Source organism: Channa argus, chromosome 2, assembly GCF_033026475.1.
Source record: "Channa argus isolate prfri chromosome 2, Channa argus male v1.0, whole genome shotgun sequence".
In the NCBI taxonomy this organism is placed as follows: domain Eukaryota; kingdom Metazoa; phylum Chordata; class Actinopteri; order Anabantiformes; family Channidae; genus Channa; species Channa argus.
The window spans coordinates 6,631,986-6,652,141 of NC_090198.1; the positions used below are offsets into that span (position 1 = coordinate 6,631,986).

At 41.6% G+C, this 20,156-nt stretch overlaps 1 protein-coding gene across 2 annotated transcripts; it reads left to right on the top strand.

The window, feature by feature from the left end:
• The first annotated feature begins 765 nt into the window (after positions 1 to 765).
• On the top strand, positions 766 to 19,172 carry LOC137110592 (neuropilin and tolloid-like protein 2). Of its 2 annotated transcripts, XM_067495020.1 has the most exons (10): positions 766 to 1,260; positions 5,895 to 5,951; positions 6,165 to 6,308; positions 7,978 to 8,226; positions 8,728 to 8,775; positions 9,323 to 9,450; positions 12,313 to 12,541; positions 15,776 to 15,889; positions 16,063 to 16,193; positions 17,267 to 19,172. In XM_067495020.1, the coding sequence occupies exons 1-10, from the start codon at positions 1,251 to 1,253 to the stop codon at positions 17,972 to 17,974; spliced, it is 1,818 nt and encodes a 605-aa protein (XP_067351121.1). In that variant the 5' UTR covers positions 766 to 1,250; the 3' UTR covers positions 17,975 to 19,172. The 2 variants fall into 2 exon arrangements, with proteins under 2 accessions (XP_067351121.1, XP_067351122.1); XM_067495021.1 differs by lacking the exons at positions 766 to 1,260; positions 5,895 to 5,951 and adding an exon at positions 6,478 to 6,573 and having other exon boundaries at positions 6,168 to 6,308.
• The last annotated feature ends 984 nt before the right edge of the window (positions 19,173 to 20,156 follow it).

Genomic DNA, 20,156 nt, shown 5'->3' on the forward strand with positions numbered 1-20,156 from the left:
GGTAACCTTCAAGCAGATCTCAACTGCTGCAAAGCATCAGTGCGGCTGACAGTAACAAAGTATTGATTGTCAGTAGTGGGGTGTGTGTCTTTACTGGTCGGGGGACGGATAGATTTTGGGAGGGGGGGGGACTTCAAGAAAGGAGGAGGTGGGGCACCACACGCTGTGCTGAATTATACACAGAAAATCAAAACATAACCGGAAACGAGATGGTTTAGTTTGAAAAAATAAAAGCGTGTTCAATCAAAACAGGTGTAGTGATGAACTGGAGAAAAATCATCTCCAAACCTCACAGTCAGAACTTAATGTACTTACAAAAACTGATTTCTTAGACATTTAGATTTGAATAATCATAGTCAAACATGCAGCTTAGATCCTAATGCGGCCAAACAATCATCACATACTTTGATATAAATGAAAGTTGGTCACTTTCTAATTTATTTTTTTATCAACTTTATCATAGTTATATAATTAATCTGGATGCGGTAAACCTTTTTACTTTTTAGGCAGAGCCATTGCAATGTACAGTAGTACATGATTTCAGGCCTTGTTGTAACATTAAATCTTCATAAAATCAATTCAATTTAATAGATAAAAGCAGACAAATCTAGGTTTTGTCTTTAATGCCTCCTTTTTCAATTCTCCAACTGAAAAAATAAAGGCCCCTTGTGTAAGTTGCAACAAGTTCACCAGCAAGGTTTTATTTTGAAAGACATGGCCGGAAAAGCGATTCCTTCACTTCGTCTACCTTGACGACGCTCATAACAAGCTACTCATTGATGTAAGCAGTGTCCACGGCTTAAATGAGCCTCGTTCGGGAGAAGCGTTTCTTAGTTCACGGACGGAGAGCAGACTGCACTGGCTCTCCTCTTCCTCCTCTCCTCCATCTCTCTCTCTCCAGCCGTCTGTCCCTTTGCATCCACCATCCATCCCTATGCACCTTTTGGATACCTACCTCGACTAGAGCGCGTCAGTCCGCCTGAGTCCGCCTGTCTTCGCTGGTCATCTCCACTGGATGCTGTCTTTACAGTAATGATGCCTGGCTGAAAGGCTTACGGCAGTGTTCATCTTCCAGCCACAAGCCGCGGGGGTCGCCCTCTGGAGCAGAGCGTGGCGCTGCGTAATGGATTTACTGTTGTCGGAGGAAAGTTGGATTTTGTGAAGAGCCCCTCTGGGAGCCCTGAGATGGACACACTTGGAGGGCGTTTTTAGAAAGGTGCTTTTGAGTTGGAATCACACCGTGAGAGGAAATGCACAGAGGTGAGTTGTGTGCGAGATGCCCGAGCATCCGTGGAGCGCGTCAAGGTCCGCTTCCTTTGGCAGAAAGAGAGTTTATTGGAAGCTTGGATTAAATCTGTTTAATCGTTTATTTGTCTTGACTTATTTTTGCCAGACGAATTTATTTGCACTTAATTTGGATTTCAAACCATTTTGCAAAGCACGAGTCGTGGTATGAAATTGTGAAATAGTCACAATAGATCCGCTCCTGAATTAAGTCCTCGTTGTTTTTAAGTCATTTGCAGGTAAATGCACCTTTCTCCGCTCTGCTATATTTCTTTGTCTCCTTTATTTGTCTTTAGTATCAACTTGCCCTCTTGTGAGTGAGCGTATAGCAAATGTTTCTGATTTATTGCCCACATCACTGGTCGTCGTCGCCACTGATAATCCACCAATTCAAGCTCCAGCGTCTGTTGGTCTGGTTCCCATTTTCTGAGATTCAGCAAAAGCCAGCCGGGTTCTTCTTGGTTTGCTCAGGTCTGGTTGGTTTCAACCGGCTGGAGCCCAGTCATTGGTGACATCAAACTAAAATAGCCGAACGCCATATGGTTTCTAAATGCTCTGCTGGTTTGGAATATTAATGGTTTTTAAAATATTTTGCTGGCTGATTTGAGCATGATGTAAAACTGGACCGGAACCAGGGAGGTTTCCCGCAAACATGAGTGTGGGTGCTGTGAGGTGTGCCAGCCCATACGTGAGTTCCATCTGATTGGGATTCATTATAATGGGCAGTAAAGGTCAAATACTGTTGAATCCATTGAGGAGCTATAAAACCATCAGGGCGCATTTCGTGTTTCCAATAAGCGCACGTCTGGCATCAATTCGGTGCCGCCGGGTGGGTGTGGGGGGGGGCACCTGCTTCCAAAGGGCTCCTGATAGACGGCGTCTGCTCTGTGACGGGGGGAGCTCTCGTAGTTCACACACATGTACGCTCATGTCCTGCACACACGGACAGACTGCGCGCATCCTGCTGCTCATCAGTGGCTCCAGCCACTGGCTCGGGCGATCCTCACCTAAGGCACGCGCCGCAGCAGCTCTGCAACCCCTCACGATGCGTTCATGAGGCGGTTCTCCAGGCTTTAAACAGGACATAATCCATGGTATTTTCCATGTGGATATGCATATTAATTTTTTTTTCACCCAATTAGTCATTAACTGGGCACATTTAAAGTTCTTACACATCACTGTTGTAATTGTTCTTTTTTTTTTTTTTTTACATTATATAGCTTATACTTTCTTACCTACCAATGCTCTACCCATGGTAGTTCCTCTGCAGCAGGTGTCCTTGTAATTTTGTAGATATTCACTAAGGCTAGATCTAATTAGGCCACATAGTGAGATTCTACATAGTCAGCTCTTACAGGGTAGTTGGAAGTTCCAGTTCCTCTTTTTGTCCTGACTTACAGATGAATGAATCCATTTTTTATGCCTCTGTGCAAGTGACAGCCGTAGCCACAGGCATTATGTTTTCAGGTTGTATGTCCATCCCAGTCTTGTGCACAGGATATCTCAGAAAGGTCTTGTGGGAACTTCTTTCAATTTCGTACAAGCTTGAACTCAAGGATGAACTGATTAGATAATGGGGTCATAGTTTACAGGTCAAGAGAAGTGTCCATTATTGATACCTTGATATCACAGGAACACCTTAAGGGAATTTCTTCAAATTAGGTATAAACATCCAACAGTACTCAAGGATGAACTGATTCCATTTCTTAGGTCAAAGGTCAAGGTTACTTTGACCTCACATCTGTCCATTCTTGTCAAGGCAGTATCACAAAAACAGCTTGAGGGAATTTCTTCAATTTTAAAACAAGTATCCACTTGGACTAAACGATAAACTGATTACCTTTTAGGGTCAGAGGTTAAAGGTCAAGGTCACTCACATCTGTCCCATCTTTGTGAACACAATATTGTAGGAAAGGAATTTCTTCAAACTTGACACAAGCATCAGCACGGACTTAAGGATCAACTGATTAGATTTTAGTGGTTAAAGGTCAAAGTCACCATAATCTCATGTCTGTCTCGTTCCTGTCAACATCACATCTCAGAAATGCATGTAGGGAATTTAACCACATCAGGCACAAACATTTACCTCGACTCATAGAATATATTAAACTGCAACTTGGCTGGTCCAGGGATTTCTACAACAGCTATGCAGTAATTCTAGTTTTTATTTTTATTTATTTACTTTTTGGTGTAATGTCTAAGCCGTTTTGAGAGAAGGACTGAGATTACAGCCTTCAGCTTCCATGCAAAGCAAAGTGAGAAAGGCTGTAAAATTAAAATTATCACAGGCTTTCTCGAAGGAACACAAATAGAAATTTTCTTAAAGGATGCCTTCAAATGTTGGGAAAACTATCTCTTAAATGGTAGCTTGACATGATAGTAGAAAATCCTTGCATGTGGCCAAATCCTGTATTAATTAACATCTGTCTGTTTTATGGGTTTATTAGATAAAAATATATTTGCACACGTCCTTTTCTCGGGGAGCTGACAATGTCTGCAACTGTATGTACCTTTTAATTTATTTATAATTTTACAAAACACAACAGATTACTATGTAATCGATGTAAAATGTGCCTTCTACATTTATTCAAATATACATGTTTGACACACATGTGTCTGTGTCTGCAGTTCTGGTTCATAACATTTCCGTGTACAACAACCTTTGCCAATGTATGTATTTTATATTAGAGAGTCTTTTGTTAATATTTCCAAGCAAAAGCCACAGAACGGATGACAAGATTCCCATTTTCATGAAGTATTTTGTCAGCAGCAATTTACAAGCTTACAGCTTCTTTCTGATGTTTGGCTCCTCGGTTTGGGTGGTCCGTTCTCCAAATATGCCTGTGGTAGTTCATACTCCCACCTATGATACTTCATTGCAAGATAATGGAGATAGAAGTAATGAGGATCCTGGAGCCTGGGGGCGGCGTGTGTGTGTGTGTGTGTGTGTGTGTGTGTGTGTGTGTGCATTTTAAAAATTAGTTGATTCAAACATGTCTGCTCACTGGTGCGGCTGTATTCACGGCTTATCATAATCATGCTTTATTCTACTTCTCATGCCTCCCTCTCTCACTCTGTCTCTTTTGCCTTCTCTCCTTCTCTCCCTCACTCTCTATTTTCCATCCTTCTCTACCTGAATGCCATTATGCAGTGTGCCAGGCTCAAGCTTGCTCGTTAATTCGATGTGAGTGGGCCAACCTATTACAAACTCTGTGGGGCTCAGGTCTACAGTGGCTTATCAGAGCAAGACAGTGTCAGACGCTGTAACACACTCGCCCTCAGTGCAGATATCATTGTAATACGATATATTTTACCTATTGTCTGTAACCGTGGGCTGCCCAAATGCCTCTCTTCTTGTCAGAGCTGTAAGCCTGCAAACCTGTAATCCTGTTTTTCCTGCTAATTCTTTATGTTTCTGGTGCCTAGAGGCTGCAGATTAGTAGGTTAGAGTCTCATGGCTCGGATGAAAGTAGGTGGCTTGAAACTATTAATGAGGAATTTCCAGTTTTTTTTTTTTTTAAATAGTTTGCTACTGTAGTTACCATATTTTACAGAATGTGTTAAATTTTCATAGAAACGTTTTTGGTCTTTTCTGCGGGAGTTAACAGAACTGCCACTTTTACTCTGCTCAGTATGTCATATATTAGCATGCTCCTGTGGCACAAATCATGACAGGTTGCTTCAGTTTTACTGCTGCTGTTGCAGTAGCTCTGCTGCATCTGTAGAAGCAGCCTTTGCTTTAATCAAGCCTTCAGTGCAAAGCTAAAACATTAAACTGACCTCTGTTCTGATAGTCGATGAACTGTGGAAGTCTCCTTCGTATTTTTCTAGCAAGAATTCCAAACTTCCAGCAGTTTTAGCTTCGTACTGGTGAGACTTTTGTTGGTCTTCTTGTTTCTAATGTAAAAGTAATCTGAATAATTTTAAGTTTTACCCTAAATGAATGTTTATTAAATGCATTTTTACTAATTTCTCAGAATGTATAAACCACTAATTTATCAATATATCCATAACTGGCAGTTGGAACCATATTAAAAGAAACACAGAACCAAAAGTTCCAAAATGTGCCTTACTGTGAATTAGATGTTGACTATGGGTTTTGCATTTACAGGTTTGCATTTAGTTACACTAATAACATTGAACTTTTTATTGTGCATTTGGCAACTATTCTGCCCTTCATAAGCTTGAAGCTGTGTTAAGTTCAGCAACTATACATGTTCCTCACTCAATATCCCTTCAGTCTTTTCAATACGACGATTAATCACTAAATGCAAAATGTTTTCAGTATAATCTTTCATGAAAGCTTCGTAACGACAATGATTGTATCCTGAACATATGCCAGTATTAGAGAGACATGTAAGACGATCTCTTCTCTCACAGCTCGCCTCCTATCTTAATGAAATACATATTTAATTTATCAACTCAGCCAGAGATTCACGTAGAAACTGTATTGATCTATGTTTTACTCACTATTCATCAAGGTCAGATAAAATCAATGTTGCAGCGGTTCACACACACTTATATTGCTTAGAGATTTCCTTTTCTAGTTGCAAATATATCATGCTGTATCATGTCATCTGTAACTGATGTGTAATATCTTTGTTCTGCAGCGTGGATACTCTTCTTTCTAATAGAAGAGGGTTTCGCTCTGGCACAGAGAACTAAAGGTGAGCTAGAGCTCCGCTGTCTGTTCCATATCTAACCAATCTGAAATAAGGAGTGTATACGTGTTCACTCTGTCCTGTCTCTGAATTCCACCACCCTTTTCCTTTTTCCTCACATCCAACCCTCCTCCCGCTCGTCCTGCCTTCCAGTCGTTCCCTTGTTGATCCTCAGCTCAATAACCCATCTGTCTGCTCTCTCTGCCTTTCTTCTTTCAGACTCCCAAAGTGACCATGGCGGCCAGAGCCCCAACCAGAACGACTGTGGCACCTGGGTCCGCAACATCAACGGCGGGGTGTTCACATCGCCAAACTACCCCAACACTTACCCACCCAACAAGGAGTGTGTTTACATCCTGGAAGGTAGATTCCTTTTTTTTTTCCCACGTGAATGCTTCATCCTATGCTTGGTTGCTGTTGTCACCAAAACCGCTGACAGGGTTTCCTGCCTTTCAGCATATTGCCTCCTTCACTGAATCCGACTGACATTGTTTTATATAACCTTGCGCCTATCTGATTTTCTGTTCCTCAGCTGGCAGGCAATCAGCCTGACACTTTCCGAATGGACCAATCCGAGTTTGTTTCACTGCAAAGACAAACAGTCAGCATTTGAAAACGATGGAGAGAGGTGCTTTGTGTGTAGCCGCTGACTTCTGTGTTCATCGCTATTGGCAGGTTGTGTCAGAAGGCTCCCCTACCCAATGAAACATTAAAGGGATGAACATCTGTCACACTACTGGGCTTTGGTGCCATGTCTCTGCTTTGCATCCTCGTGTCCTTGTCAACACTTTAGTGTTTACTAGAAATAATCACATCCATCAGTCATTTACTGGCCTGCTGCACAGGAAAGACAACAGAAATTGTCGTTAGCAGCTATAGGAGACGAGCTCTGGTATATTGGTTGATGTGTTTTCATACTAAACTGATGAACTGTTTCATGCAAATGAGATGTGTGCTTGGTACTGCTCATGCCGTGCTGGGGAAAAGATTTCACTCGTGGCTCAAGGGCTCCCCCTGTGGACAAAAGCAAGCCCAGACCCACTGTTGATGAATAAGCCGTGACTCCATCACAGGCTGGTGTGTGCAGGGGTACATCACGGTGGGTCTGGGGAGCGACAGATGGAACCTATCATTTGCCATTACTTGGTCTTGAATGGCCTTTGTCATATTAATATGTGAGCTCCAGTGTTGAGCTCCTCATAGAGACACAGGGATGCTCACGTTTGGCATAAGTGCTAATCAGATAGCCTTGTAATCATAATTTGTGCTTATTGAGGCTCATTGATTGTGCCATGTCCCCCAGTTCATCAGCTCAATAGATCCAGTGATTATACTTTCTGCTCTTTCTGTATCAAGCTGTGAAGTGTGTGTGTTTGTGTGAGTGTAAGAGAGAGCGAGAGAAACGGGGAGATAAAAAGTTTTGGAAAGAATGAGATACACACACCAGGGTATGAACACACACACACACACACACACACACACACATGAGCTGCTCCTTCTAGTAGAAAGGGAAATACTCAACATTCAAAGAGCCACAAATTCACACAGAGAGTAGAGATTCTTCTTTATTTCACGTATATACTGCACCATAGACATGTTCACTCTCCACCTCACTGTCTTTTTTTAATTCTCTAACGGACCATGTTTGGCTTCTCCATGGCTGATGTGAATTAGAGCCAAGCCCTACCTTCTGCCCCACATCCCCAGCATCTTTACTCAGTATGATTCATCTATTAAGCCGCACAGGAATTCCTCCTTATGAAATACCTTCTGTGTGTGCGTGTCTCTGTGTGTGCGGTTGGGGTGGGGGGCAGGATCTCAGCAAGCTTTTAACACAGCTCCTTACACAGGCGAGGTCAGTTGAGAGGTTAGTGCTCAATTTCAGCAGATGCAGATGAGCTTATTTTTGACTCCACTTTGAATTTATGCATCCAGATTTTTTCTTTGTCCTGCAAAAAGCAAGATTTAATCTCACCCGTTTCCCGGATTTTCCTCTTTGTTTCCTCTCTCCCTGCTCCATTGTTTATCAAAGCGCTTCCTAGACAAAGGATCCAGCTGGCTTTTGATAAGAATTACTACATCGAGCCCTCATTCGAGTGCCGTTTTGACCACATCGAAATCCGCGATGGGCCATTTGGGTTCTCACCACTCATTGATCGCCTCTGTGGGGGAAAGAACCCCGGCCTGGTCACGTCGACGGGGCGTTTCATGTGGATCAAATTCACCAGTGACGAGGAGCTGGAAGGCCTTGGCTTTCGCATCAAGTACACCTTCATTGCAGGTAGGATCAATGAAACGGTATATCTGCAGTGAATGTAACTCTGTAAAGTCTTATTTCTCTACACATCAAAGGGGTTTTTATTAAGATGTGCAGGAAACTGTGAGTTCTCTTTCACAAAGACTCCCAAAAACATGAAGAAGAAAAACATAATTTCTCTTCTATTGCCCATCTTGTTTGTGCTCATTACCAGTAAAAGATGACTGAATATAGGGAGGATGGACATCCAAAGGTCACATATGGGGCCAGCAATTTTCCAAACATCACAGGCTTCTTTCCTCCACTTTTCTTGCTCTTCAGCAGTTCAACATCAGAGCCTCCTGAATCTGAACCCAATATACCTGGAAATCAGCGTCTCCCATCAGGCAGCAGATATTAGCTTCAAACAGACCCCTCTCTGCTTTATCTGGCCGGCCTTAATGGGATCTTATCTTGTGTTCTCTGCTTAGCTATTTCTGCTGTGTGGATTGAGAGTAATGTGCCACCCAAACCTTATCATTTCAGACCCTGATTTCCATCTGCACGTGGGCGGACTGCTAAACCCCATCCCAGGTAAGCCCTTTCCTATATTTCGCTGGTTTGTGTTCGATCCCTTTTGAAGGGCTCCCCGGCGATCAGAAGCTTACCAGAGACTGCCTCTGCCTCTGACCTGAATGCTGAACGCCAAAATGTACCTAGACAAGCACATAGTTGTACATCGAATGAGAGGATGTACATACACACACATGCCCACATTGAAACACATGAAGGGACACACACCTCTTTTATCCTGCTCTTCGCTTCCTGTCTTCCTGCCTTTGTTCCTCCGACTTCTTACTGCTCTTTGTCCTAATCCTCTGTGCTTACCGCAGTTCCACCTTAAATCCTTTACTTCTTTAAATAAAATCCTTCATCTGTCATACTCCTCTTCTCCGTCCAGCCTTTTCATCTTTATCGTCAACCTTTGCGTCTTCCTCTTTCTCTTGTTTCTCTCATGTACCTCCATGTGACTCCTGTCTCACCGTCTTTTTTACACACTCTCTCTTTTCACAGTCTCTTGTCTCTTTTCTGATCCCTTATTTTTCTTTTAAACCTCTTCTCCACATTTTCCTCTCCACAGACTGTCAGTTTGAAATCAGTGGATGGGATGGGATTATTCACTCCAGTCAGGTGGAAGAGGAAGAACGAGTGAAGCCAGGAGATGCTCTGGACTGTATCTGGACTATCAGGGCTCCTCCACAGTCCAAGGTCAGTATATATTAGTCATCAGAAATAATGGCATTTGTTGATATTTTCCTTTTCGTTGTCCCATATTTGGGCCTTACAGAATTCTATAATAAAGAATTTTAATATAAATTTGGATCATGTGTATGATATATGTCATTTTTAAATATACGCAGTGCAATTAAAGTTGTAGAAACGGTTCAAACACATTTATGTCCGTGGGGATATTTGTCAAATTCGCTGACATTGTCTCCACTGAGACATTGAACTGTCTTTATAAAAGGTTACATCTGAAGCAAGAGCAGCATTGCTGTCAGTGATGGTCTATCATTATGCAGCCCTCCACACTGATGGGCTTATGGCTGTAAGCTCAGAATGTTCATTTTGGTCAGATCTGAATCGAGCAGTTTTTAATTAGTGTAAATGTCAAAAACTGCAGAATTCCATCTTTCTGGTGAGCATACGGTCTATCCCAGACTAGACAGAAGGAAACGGGATGAGAGATTGTTTAGAAACTTCCAATGTAGACTTTGAGTGTGAACTGAATCGAAGTGAGATGGTGTTCTGAATATAAACATGAGTAGGAACAACTTTGAATATTTAAGCGGTTGTGGATTCAGCTCTAAACATTTGTCTGTTCAGTGCGAGGCCCTGTCTGTGAGTAGAGAGTAGCAGAAGCACTTCACCTTAACAGTGCTTTTTGTCTTCTGTGTCAGTATTATTTTCTGTTCTGCACTCTGGCTGCAGTGGCAAATGTGATGCCAGTGCTTGTTTCAGTGAAGAATCGCAGTCGCATGGAGCATAATGGATTTGTGTCTCTCATGTCAGAACTCTGCACCTGTCACCGCTCCATTCGTGGAAACACATATTATATGTATTGTTTGTCTCGATTTAAATGTTTTAAATATTAGTAGTATTCTGCAGAACTCTAGTAGTCCGTATGCTGATTGCAATTTAGTACACAACAGATTTGGGGTTGTGCAAATCCACTAAAAAAACCTTTTATTTATATAATGCAGCTCTGGAATTTCATAAGTACATTTTTATAGCACGGGTGAAAGCCTGCTGATGGGTTCTTGCAGGTTTTAATATTTATGAGTGAATATCCAAAGTCCCGTTGAAATTACATCTGTAAGATATGAGCAGTAAGGCTTGCTAGGCTCAGACACACACACACACACACACACACACACACACCAATACACAAAGTGATGCACATCTAACGAAGGCTAAAGCTGTAGGTACACACATATAGTCACAAATTACATAATATAGTGTACCATACCATGTAAGTAATTACCTATACAGATTATATATTAATGTGTAATATTTTATACATAGATATGGAAACATTCGTGACCCACATACACACTGTTTAACCTTTCCAGACAGACTAAATAGTCTGTCTGGATTAGTCCCTGCAGTCATTACTCTAGTCCTACACGTGTCTGTGAAGGAGATCTGAATTTAGCAGCAGCATGGTCAAAGTTGGCCAGTCAGGTATTAGCTCAACGTAGCAGAAGGAAAAGAGCCGCACACTCAGCAGCAACGTAGGAGCGGCTACTTAACTCCTGCTGCATCGTTCCAGGCGCCCGTGTGCAGGATGTGCTGGGGTTTGACTGTACACTGACGTCCCACTGGAACTGGAAGATTGTATCATGTCATTAATACTGATTTGACTTGTTTATGCAATTTAAAGTCTTTTTTTTTTTTGCAATTACCTTGCAAGCTGAAACTGTACCTTGTCTGTGTGTTTGAGCGAGCGAGAAGCCAGTCGGCAAGAGACTCAGTGAGTCAGTGAATTCCGGTTTCGGTTTGCTGAAATAGTACAACATATCAGTCTTTTTTGCAGGGGGGTAGTACTCTAAAGTGGATTTTATCTTTTGCATTAAAATGTAAAATGGCTTTAAAACTGCCCATCTGTATCTCTGCATTGTATCAATACTGTTTAGCATCCATTGTTTTAAAGGGAGTTTATTCGTTTCTCCTCCTTAATTACAGGACGTAGCTTATTCGATTTCACGAAACCGGAATTCACTAGGTAAACCTGCTTTGCTTCACTGGCAATGTTGTATTTTATTCAGTTGCAGCAGTTAGTCGACTCTGTTGTTGCACGTGTCTACTAACTGGATTATCCTTTTATTAATGTTATTGGTTACACCAGTGATGTTTTCTAATCAAATTTCTAATCACGTTTTAAAAACCTAAATAAGTACAAAGACATACTCGTGTATTTCACAGAATTGTAACAAAACTGCCCATTAATCATTTCTTGTGAGCTGTAAGGTACCAGATTATGTCATCAGTGAGTTGTATTTAACAGGTGGTTGTGATGGTAGTTGTTGTCCTACATTAATAAAAAGCATCACATCACAGTTGACACTAAACCTCGACATCATAACATTTGCCTGCATCGGTATTTACTGCTCTGTTAGCTCACTGACCACAGCGTCAGAATAAAAAACTTTAAACTTTAAAAGTTGAGCACCTAAGCCTGCTGATTCAGCTCACTAGTCCTCATTCCCTGCAACATACTTGGGATAAAAACACAGCTATGAGCAGGAGTGATGGGCAAGTGAGGAAAGGCCCATTTTAGCTTCTGTCAGTGTATCTTCCCTCTTCTGAACTGTTCATCTTGTTCCAATCCCAGCACACTCTCCAGAAGAGGTGGACAGGTCACCGATCTGTCATTGACGTCTTCTCTATTATGTCACGATCAGTATATAAGCAAATAGTTGCACTACCTTTGGATTTGTACTTTTTATGTATTTGCCTCCTTAAATTGTACAGGTTAGCATTATGTTCACAGCCCTGTGAGATGAAGCAAGGCTTTGCTCTGGAATCGACATTCATTTGCTTCCACTTTGATTTCCTGTCTATGTGCAGATCTATCTGCGCTTCATGGAGTACCAGATGGAGCACTCTAATGAGTGCAAGAAGAACTTTGTGGCCGTGTACGATGGCAGCAGTGCCATCGAGAACCTCAAGGCCAAGTTCTGTAGCACCGTAGCCAATGATGTGATGCTGGATAACGGTGTGGGAGTCGTGCGGATGTGGGCTGATGAGAAAAGTCGACTCAGCCGCTTCACCATGCTCTTCACCTCCTTTGTTGACCGTGAGTGCCAGTCTTCTAAGTTTACAAAGCACCAGCATGGAAAAATTGGCCCAGATGAAAAAGCTGTAGTTCTACTTTGTTCTTTATCCAAATGCGCTGAGTTGCAGAGGTACAGTAGATTAATGTGAGTGACTGTAGAAGTAAATCACTTCACTATCAAGACACAAATCCTGTTTCCTTTGCACCTTGTCACTGTGCAACTCACTTTTTATGGATCGCATAAGACAGCGTTTATTATTACATTACTGTAACATTACCCAGCCCATGTCCCATGTTCTGTCTGCAGCAGTAGTTAATGGATGCTGAAGTCTCATTTCACAGTGCCGTGTTTAGGGGACAGATATACGAAAACCAATTATTTCCTCCATCATTTTTCCAAATAACTCAAAGCATCAAATCATTTTTGATATGCATGTCAAACCAAGCGCTCATATTAGACTTGTTTGGGACACTGAACAGGAAAACATGCATTGATTTCTCTATTTTGGCAAGGAGAAATGCTGAGTAGGGTTAAGGTGCTGGAAGTAACTGTACGTTAAGCTGCAGCCTTTTTGAAGAACAAGAAAGCTGCACACAAATGTTAAAGGCTGCCGGTAAAGTTGCAAACCTTGCCATGCAGCACCGTAATATTTTCATTAAATGCCTGAATAGACTGAGACATTAATTGCCGCATTCTCCTGCACACTTCCCAAACCCTGGGTGAATGCTAATGTTGTTTTCATCAGCAAAGCCATAACCATTGCAGTCAGAACTTAATGGCCTTTTAAATTCAGCAAGGGTCCTGTTTTTTTTAACTCTGAGAGTCCTTAAGACCATTTGGATCCTTATTAATTCTGATCACGCACTTCGTCTCAGACAAGTCTGAGGTCTCTTGAGTAACTCCCAAACTTTATTTGGTCAGAGTCAGACACCGGCTGAAAGTTTACTTGGAGGTCAGAGGGAACCATTAATCTTTGTCACTCAGAGAACAAGATGAGTTTTCCCTTTGCCCTCCATCATCCCTAATGTGCTTTAATCTTCTGGCTGAACCCCCTCTGACATGTGAGTCACACATAGACGCTCCCACGCCCACACACACAAACACGCAGTGCGTGTCATACATTCAGACTAGACTTGTGGGCTTGTGTAGGTACATGAATGACATGAGGTAGGAGTACGAGGGTGAAGCAGTGGTGACACCCTCTGAAAAACTACAGTTTGAAGGCGGGAGACACATAATTGGTTTGGAAGTGATTGCAGTGTCAGGGACACGCCCCTGTCTACAGGCTCATTGGGAGATTGATGGGGAGGACACTCCGACACACACATTTTAATGCACAATCTTGCACACACACATATACTGCATGTCCCGTTGTCAACCACATTTAACCCGGGGAAAGAGGATGCATGCAGGGAAGGAGAAGTGGAGGCTCAGAGCTCCCATCAGAACAGGGATCGAGTTGGTGGAGTGAACCCTAGTTTGTTTTGGCTGTGAAAACCCAGGGAGAATGTGTGTGTGGTGTGTGTGTCTCTGTCAGTGGGGCTGCAAGAACAGTTTTGGAGGAGTGAATGAGCCGTAAGACACAGAGGTTTTACAGAACCTGTGGTGGGGGAGCAGGCTTACACTGTGACTGCCACTTGGAAGCAACAGTGAGCTGGTTTTTGAATATATTTCCTCCTTTTCTGAATTAAAGCTAAGAACACAGACTATTGTAAATATTATAAATCCCTTTATGGCAAATTTGTGGTTTATGATTTTAAGCTATAAAGAGAAAATGTGCACTGCTCTTAATTTACCAGGGCCTAGATCCAAAACCATTTGTTTGTTTGTCTCGATCCTTGTTTTTGTTCAACTCAACAAAGCTTTGACCTTGAGACAGACATCAAACATCCTCAACAGAGCACTATCTCTATGACTAATATGTTGTGTATTCAGAGTTCATGAAGATAATGTGGAAACCATTTAACATGACAGACTGTGTAGTTGATAGTCCAGCTAAATTTGAATGAGTGACAAGGGACATCTGTGTTTTATTCAACCAGTTAGGTTGTGCAATATGGCAAAACGTATCACAATCATTTCTTTTGCATTAGTCTTTATTGATAGTTATTCTGCTATAATTCAAGTTAAACCCATGTGAACTGAAAGAGCTTTCTACTGCTGCTGCTCTAACATCTGTGTGTGGTGTTCTTGTTTGCCGTGTAGAAACAAATGCACATGTTTTCATCTGTAGTTTGTTATGGTTTCTGACGCAACTTGCACGTCACAGATGGACATGTCATGTGACGTGCTCACGTTAACAGTGCGTATGGAATTACCTGATCACACAACAGTCAGCGTCACAATATGACAAATGTTTCTCATTGGGAGAAAGTACTGATGATTTACAATACACGATATGACAATATGATATGACACAGCCCTATCTGCAGTATATCAAAAACAAAATAACAACTCAGTTGTAAATTTGATTGATTATGTTTTACACAAGGACAGGGTTTGGATTTCATGGGGTCTGCTGGGAAAAGAAAAACAGCTCTAGTGGACACATGCCGTAAAAAATAGAGTCTGACACTGCTTTTCATCTAACTTCCACTTGACCCAAATCACCCCATACACCAAGACCCAGACATCAGCATCTTCCCTCAGCTTTGTAGTTCTTCCTCCTTACTGGCAGATCATCGATCTCCTGAGCCCAGCAGCCAGCTTCAATTACCAGTCATCTCTGTCTTTGCCATCTCAGCCTTCATACGCTAAGTGTCACTTTAATGTCGGGTGTCTCCCGGCACCTGCCTGACCATCTGCACTCCACGATGGCTCAAAGCCATATCCACAACCTCCTGGGTTTCCTTTTTTCCTTCTTCTTCTTTCCTTCTTTTTTTCCATACTCCATCTTCCTTCTCTCCATAAACATCCAGGTCCTCTCCCTCTTCTCTCTTTAGATTTTCCTGACACAAAGGCTGCAGCTCAGTGAAGCAGTCGTCTCCTCCCCTCATCAGCCCCTGATGTTGTGTCTCCAGGAAATGATGATGTATGGCCTTGTGTGGACTATCTCCATTACAGCTGTAGTTTCAAGTCATAATAGAACATTTTATCTTTTATTACATAGCTCGACAGATCTCTACAGCCAAATTATTGTTCTTTTATTGTTATGGTTATTATCATCAAAATAGCTTCTGGTCCTTTTCCGTGTAGTCATCTGTTTTGCTAATGTTTTTCTTCTAAATTCCATTTTTATTGTCTTTTGCCTGCAGCCCCCTGTTCAGCCAGTACATTCTTCTGCCACAGCAACATGTGTATCAACAACTCCCTGGTGTGCAATGGGGTTCAGAACTGTGTCTACCCATGGGATGAAAACCACTGCAAAGGTGATTGTCCTCTGTTGTTGTGAGCCATTCGCAGCTGAGGGTATTAATTAGGATTTATTTAGTGAGGTTGTAGAGTTGGTATTCTATTGGTATTTTATTTATGGGTTTTCCATTACTATTTTGTATTTTTTTGTAATTCTCGTTTCTCGTCTCCTCATCTATTCCCTCTCCAGAGAAGCGATCTAGAGGGCTTTTCCATCAGATCACCAAGACCCATGGCACGGTCATCGGTGTCTCGTCAGGCATAGTACTTGTTCTTCTTATTATCTCCATCCTGGTCCAGATGAAGCAGCCAAGAAAAAAGGTAACTTGTCCTTTGTGACTGGCTTTTTGTTTAGCTGAAAGGCACACTGAGCCAGAAAAGAAGAGATGCGTAATTGAAAGAGACTGTGGGATTACAGACCAGATGGGCAGACATTAAGCTTTTGAGACAGGGAAGGAAAAAACAATTCCACCCTTGGAACATAAACCATTTCACATCATATCAAAAACGATTATATGTCACAGGAGATGTTTAGTGTTTAAGTCATTTTCCTTTTTGATTTAATCAATTTCTATTAAATTCCCTTTGCGATTTTCCACAACTGGCAGAAGGCACCACTTTTAATACTTTTTTGCAAAGACGGAGGACTGTGGACTTTGGTCTCCATTACTTACATAAGAAGCATCTTTGGGAGGTACTTTTCAATATATAGGCATCTTGTTTAAAGACAAATGCCTCGTCTGTCAAGGTTATTGTGATGAAAGTGATCTCTTCAACTGATCTGTAGGAGTCATATAACTCCATCTATAACTGCTGAGCATTGTATAAAACTGTGTAGAGTTTCTGACACAGAGCAGATGATGTCTCATTTTACCACAAACACCACAAAAGACCACTGTACTGTGCATTTAGTTAATAAACCTACCAATGAGATAAATCTTGCAACATATTCAAATTATTTCAAATGGTTTTTTATTATGACATTAAATACAGGCATTAGTCAATGATCAAAGTTAAGCTGAGTGAAGTGAATCCTTAGGTGTGTCGATCAGATTTGTTTGCAACTCATCAACTGTCACCAAGTTCCACCAAGACATGTGGTGAGTCGTTGTGCTTGGACTCAGACACAGAACTATGTTATATCCATTTATCCCCTACTTAAAAACTAGCACATAAGTTCACACAAAACACATATTTCTATTTATGTTGGAACATCACTCTTAGTAAGAAGCTGAGAAACTTGTTTTTCACGACTCCTAAAGTAGCACATTTAGTGTGTTTTATTGACAGTTGTAAATCTTACGACAGTTTTCATCTTTTGTCTTTGTAAAAACTAGTGGCCTCCTAATAAGTACAATGTAATCTTCTGAATAGATCCTCTTCTTCATTTCAAGGTTGTAGCTCGCCGACCTGGTGTTTTCAACAAAGCTGGATTCCAAGAGGTCTTTGATCCACCCCATTACGAACTCTTCTCTCTACGTGACAAGGAGATATCCTCAGATTTAGCTGATCTCTCTGAGGAGCTGGACAGCTTCCACAAGCTGCGACGGTCCTCCACCATGTCCCGCTGTGTCCATGAGCACCACTGTGGCTCACAAGCCTCAGTGGCCACAGGTGGTGGCAGTATGAAACATAGCCGCACCACCTTGAGCTCTATGGAGCTGTCCTACCACAACGACTTCTCCAAACCGCCACCTATGAAGACTTTCAACTCCACCGCCAGCTACAAGAAGAGCTGCTACGGCTACAAACAGCACACACAGACTCACGACTGCGACCAGCAGGTCATTGAGGACCGTGTCACAGAGGAGATCCCGTGTGAGATCTATGGCCGTAGTGGAGGAGGAGCCATGGCAGGAGGAGCATCAGGGATAGCAGGAGGAGGGATTACAGGGCCAGTGGGAATAACAGGAGGAGTGGCAATGGCTGGAGGAATGGGTATGACAGGAGGAGTGGCCATGGCGGGGCCCAGTGGTATTGCTGGAGGAATCGGTGGCGGGATGGCAGGAGCCTGCGGAACCCTCAGCGTCCGTGGCAACAGCGCTCGAAACAGCACCACCATAGTTGATCCACAACAGCGCTCCATGTCCATGGACTTCTAGATGGAGGAGGAGGTAGGAAAAGCTGAACAAAACAGGCAGACCTCGCAGTTCACTCGTCAAGAGAAGGAAGAAGACAGGAGAATCACAATAATCCTAATCTGATTACTCCCGTTTCCTCTTCTACCATTGCCCTCCAAACAGCATAAAAAGAATTGTGGGTACCACTTAAGGATGTTCTCCTCTCAGTCTTGTGTGTGTGTGTGTGGGGGGGGGGGTTTGTAAAGAATGGGAGACAAGAAGTAAGAGACCAGAAGAAGGACAAAACTGAGTAAACAGTGTTTCTATTTTCCAGGATACTGAGGGATTAACGTGATGGAAGAGTGGAGACAATGGCGTCTCATCTCCAGTGTTCTTCTGATTTAATCCCTCCTCTCTAAGAAGACTTACATGACAGTATGATCACGTGAAGACCCAGACTTCTTTCTCTCTGGTTGCCTAAAAGACTCGGAAAATCATTCAGTAACAAGGAGGGAGAAAGACAAAGGGACTGAGTTTTACATTTATTCACCTGCCATGCACAGATATATGATATATGATATATAGTGTGTCTTCTAATAATTTATTTGAGTCTTTATTTTTGTCAGTGTATTGTACTGTTAAAATCAGTATATATCCAGCCTCATGATGATGCTTGGCTTTTAACTCCTTTTCAATTGTTGCGCAGATGATTTTATGAAATGACTTATTCATGGGATGTGGTTTTGATGATGAGGAGGAAGCTGATGCTGCAGTTGTTGCTGTTGTTGATGATGATCAAAAATACAATAATGATGATGATGTGATGTTACAATAATAATGACGTAGTTTTCATGGTTACCCTCCTTACATGGAGGGTATGCTTCATTCAGTCTCTCCTCAGGAAGAGCACATGAAGAGACTGTATTATTTTGATAAGAAATAGAGTAAAAACACTATTTCTGCTCTGTGAGCTTTTTGGGCATTCAAGCAATGGGTACTGATTAATGTAACATGATATGTTTGACGATGAGGTCTGGACTGAAGCAAAACCATCCCACTCCCGGACCCCAACTTTTACTGGGGGGGAAATGTAATTTCTCCACGAACTGAGTGTGAAAAACAAGCACAACCTGTTTTCCCTAAAGACACAGACATGTAGCTGATATGGGACACATTTATGATTTTGACCACTGGTTGTATAATTTCAATCTGTTGAATTAAATGAGAGCTTACTCACCTACTTTTGTGAAGTTTGCTGTTTTTTATACTAGGATTAAAACTGTGATTTCTTTCAGTTCACCTTTGGAAATTATAAAAACAAAAAGCATAACAAAAACAATTTCATGTTTACGGTATATTTTTCTATCAGCCACTTACTTTCTTTTACACATAAATTCCACTCAACCTTTCTTTTGTTGGCATGATGCATTTTCCTGTCACATCCCAAAGGAACAGATTAAAGATAAACATGTGAATTTTAGATACTTATGGCCACATGCTTTAAATTGTGGTGTTGTCTTTTGGGATGCTGATGCATTTACTTTACTTGTTTAAGGCAGTCTGATGATAGAAAGCAATAAATTGTTAATGACAGAATGATGGTGGCGAATTGCTGTTAAGAAGATCCTTACTGTTAAAAGTCTTCGAAAACAATGTTAAAAGCATTTTACACTAACAACTGAGTTGTGGAATTTACAGTTTTACATCACTTACTCAATAATCACTTAGTATTAGAACTGTTGGAAGTGTATTAATTATTAAACTATGTATATATATAATATATGTTAAATTCACATAATTAGCTGCATGTTATAAAGTAAGGCATTCTGTGGCTTGCCCCATCCTCGCATTTTTACAATACCCCTGAGCTCTATATATTTCTTGTTTAAAAGTGGCTAAGCTCAGTTAAGAGATACAAAAACCAGATACATATAAAATGAACATACAATCATTTTTAAAAGCCCCAAAAGACATAAGAGCAAACTAAGACCCCAAATGAGCAGAGAATAGATGAAAAATAACCCACACAATAAATAAAAGAAACCCATAATAACTATTAGGGATTAGGAATTAGCCTCATCTGTAGCAGATTTTTATCTTTATCAGACTGAGGGAGCCACGAACTGTAGTACCGGTAGGTGGAACTGAGGCCCATTTTCTCATGATCTGCTTTTGGGTACATGAATGGCCCAATAGATAAGCACAAACACAACTAGATGCAGAA

Excerpts from the sequence above, each read along its gene's own strand:
- LOC137110592 (XM_067495020.1), top strand. Across the intron at positions 6,309-7,977 it reads GTGTGTTTACATCCTGGAAG|CGCTTCCTAGACAAAGGATC; the intron begins GTAGATTCCTTT and ends TGTTTATCAAAG. Across the intron at positions 8,776-9,322 it reads ACTGCTAAACCCCATCCCAG|ACTGTCAGTTTGAAATCAGT; the intron begins GTAAGCCCTTTC and ends TCCTCTCCACAG.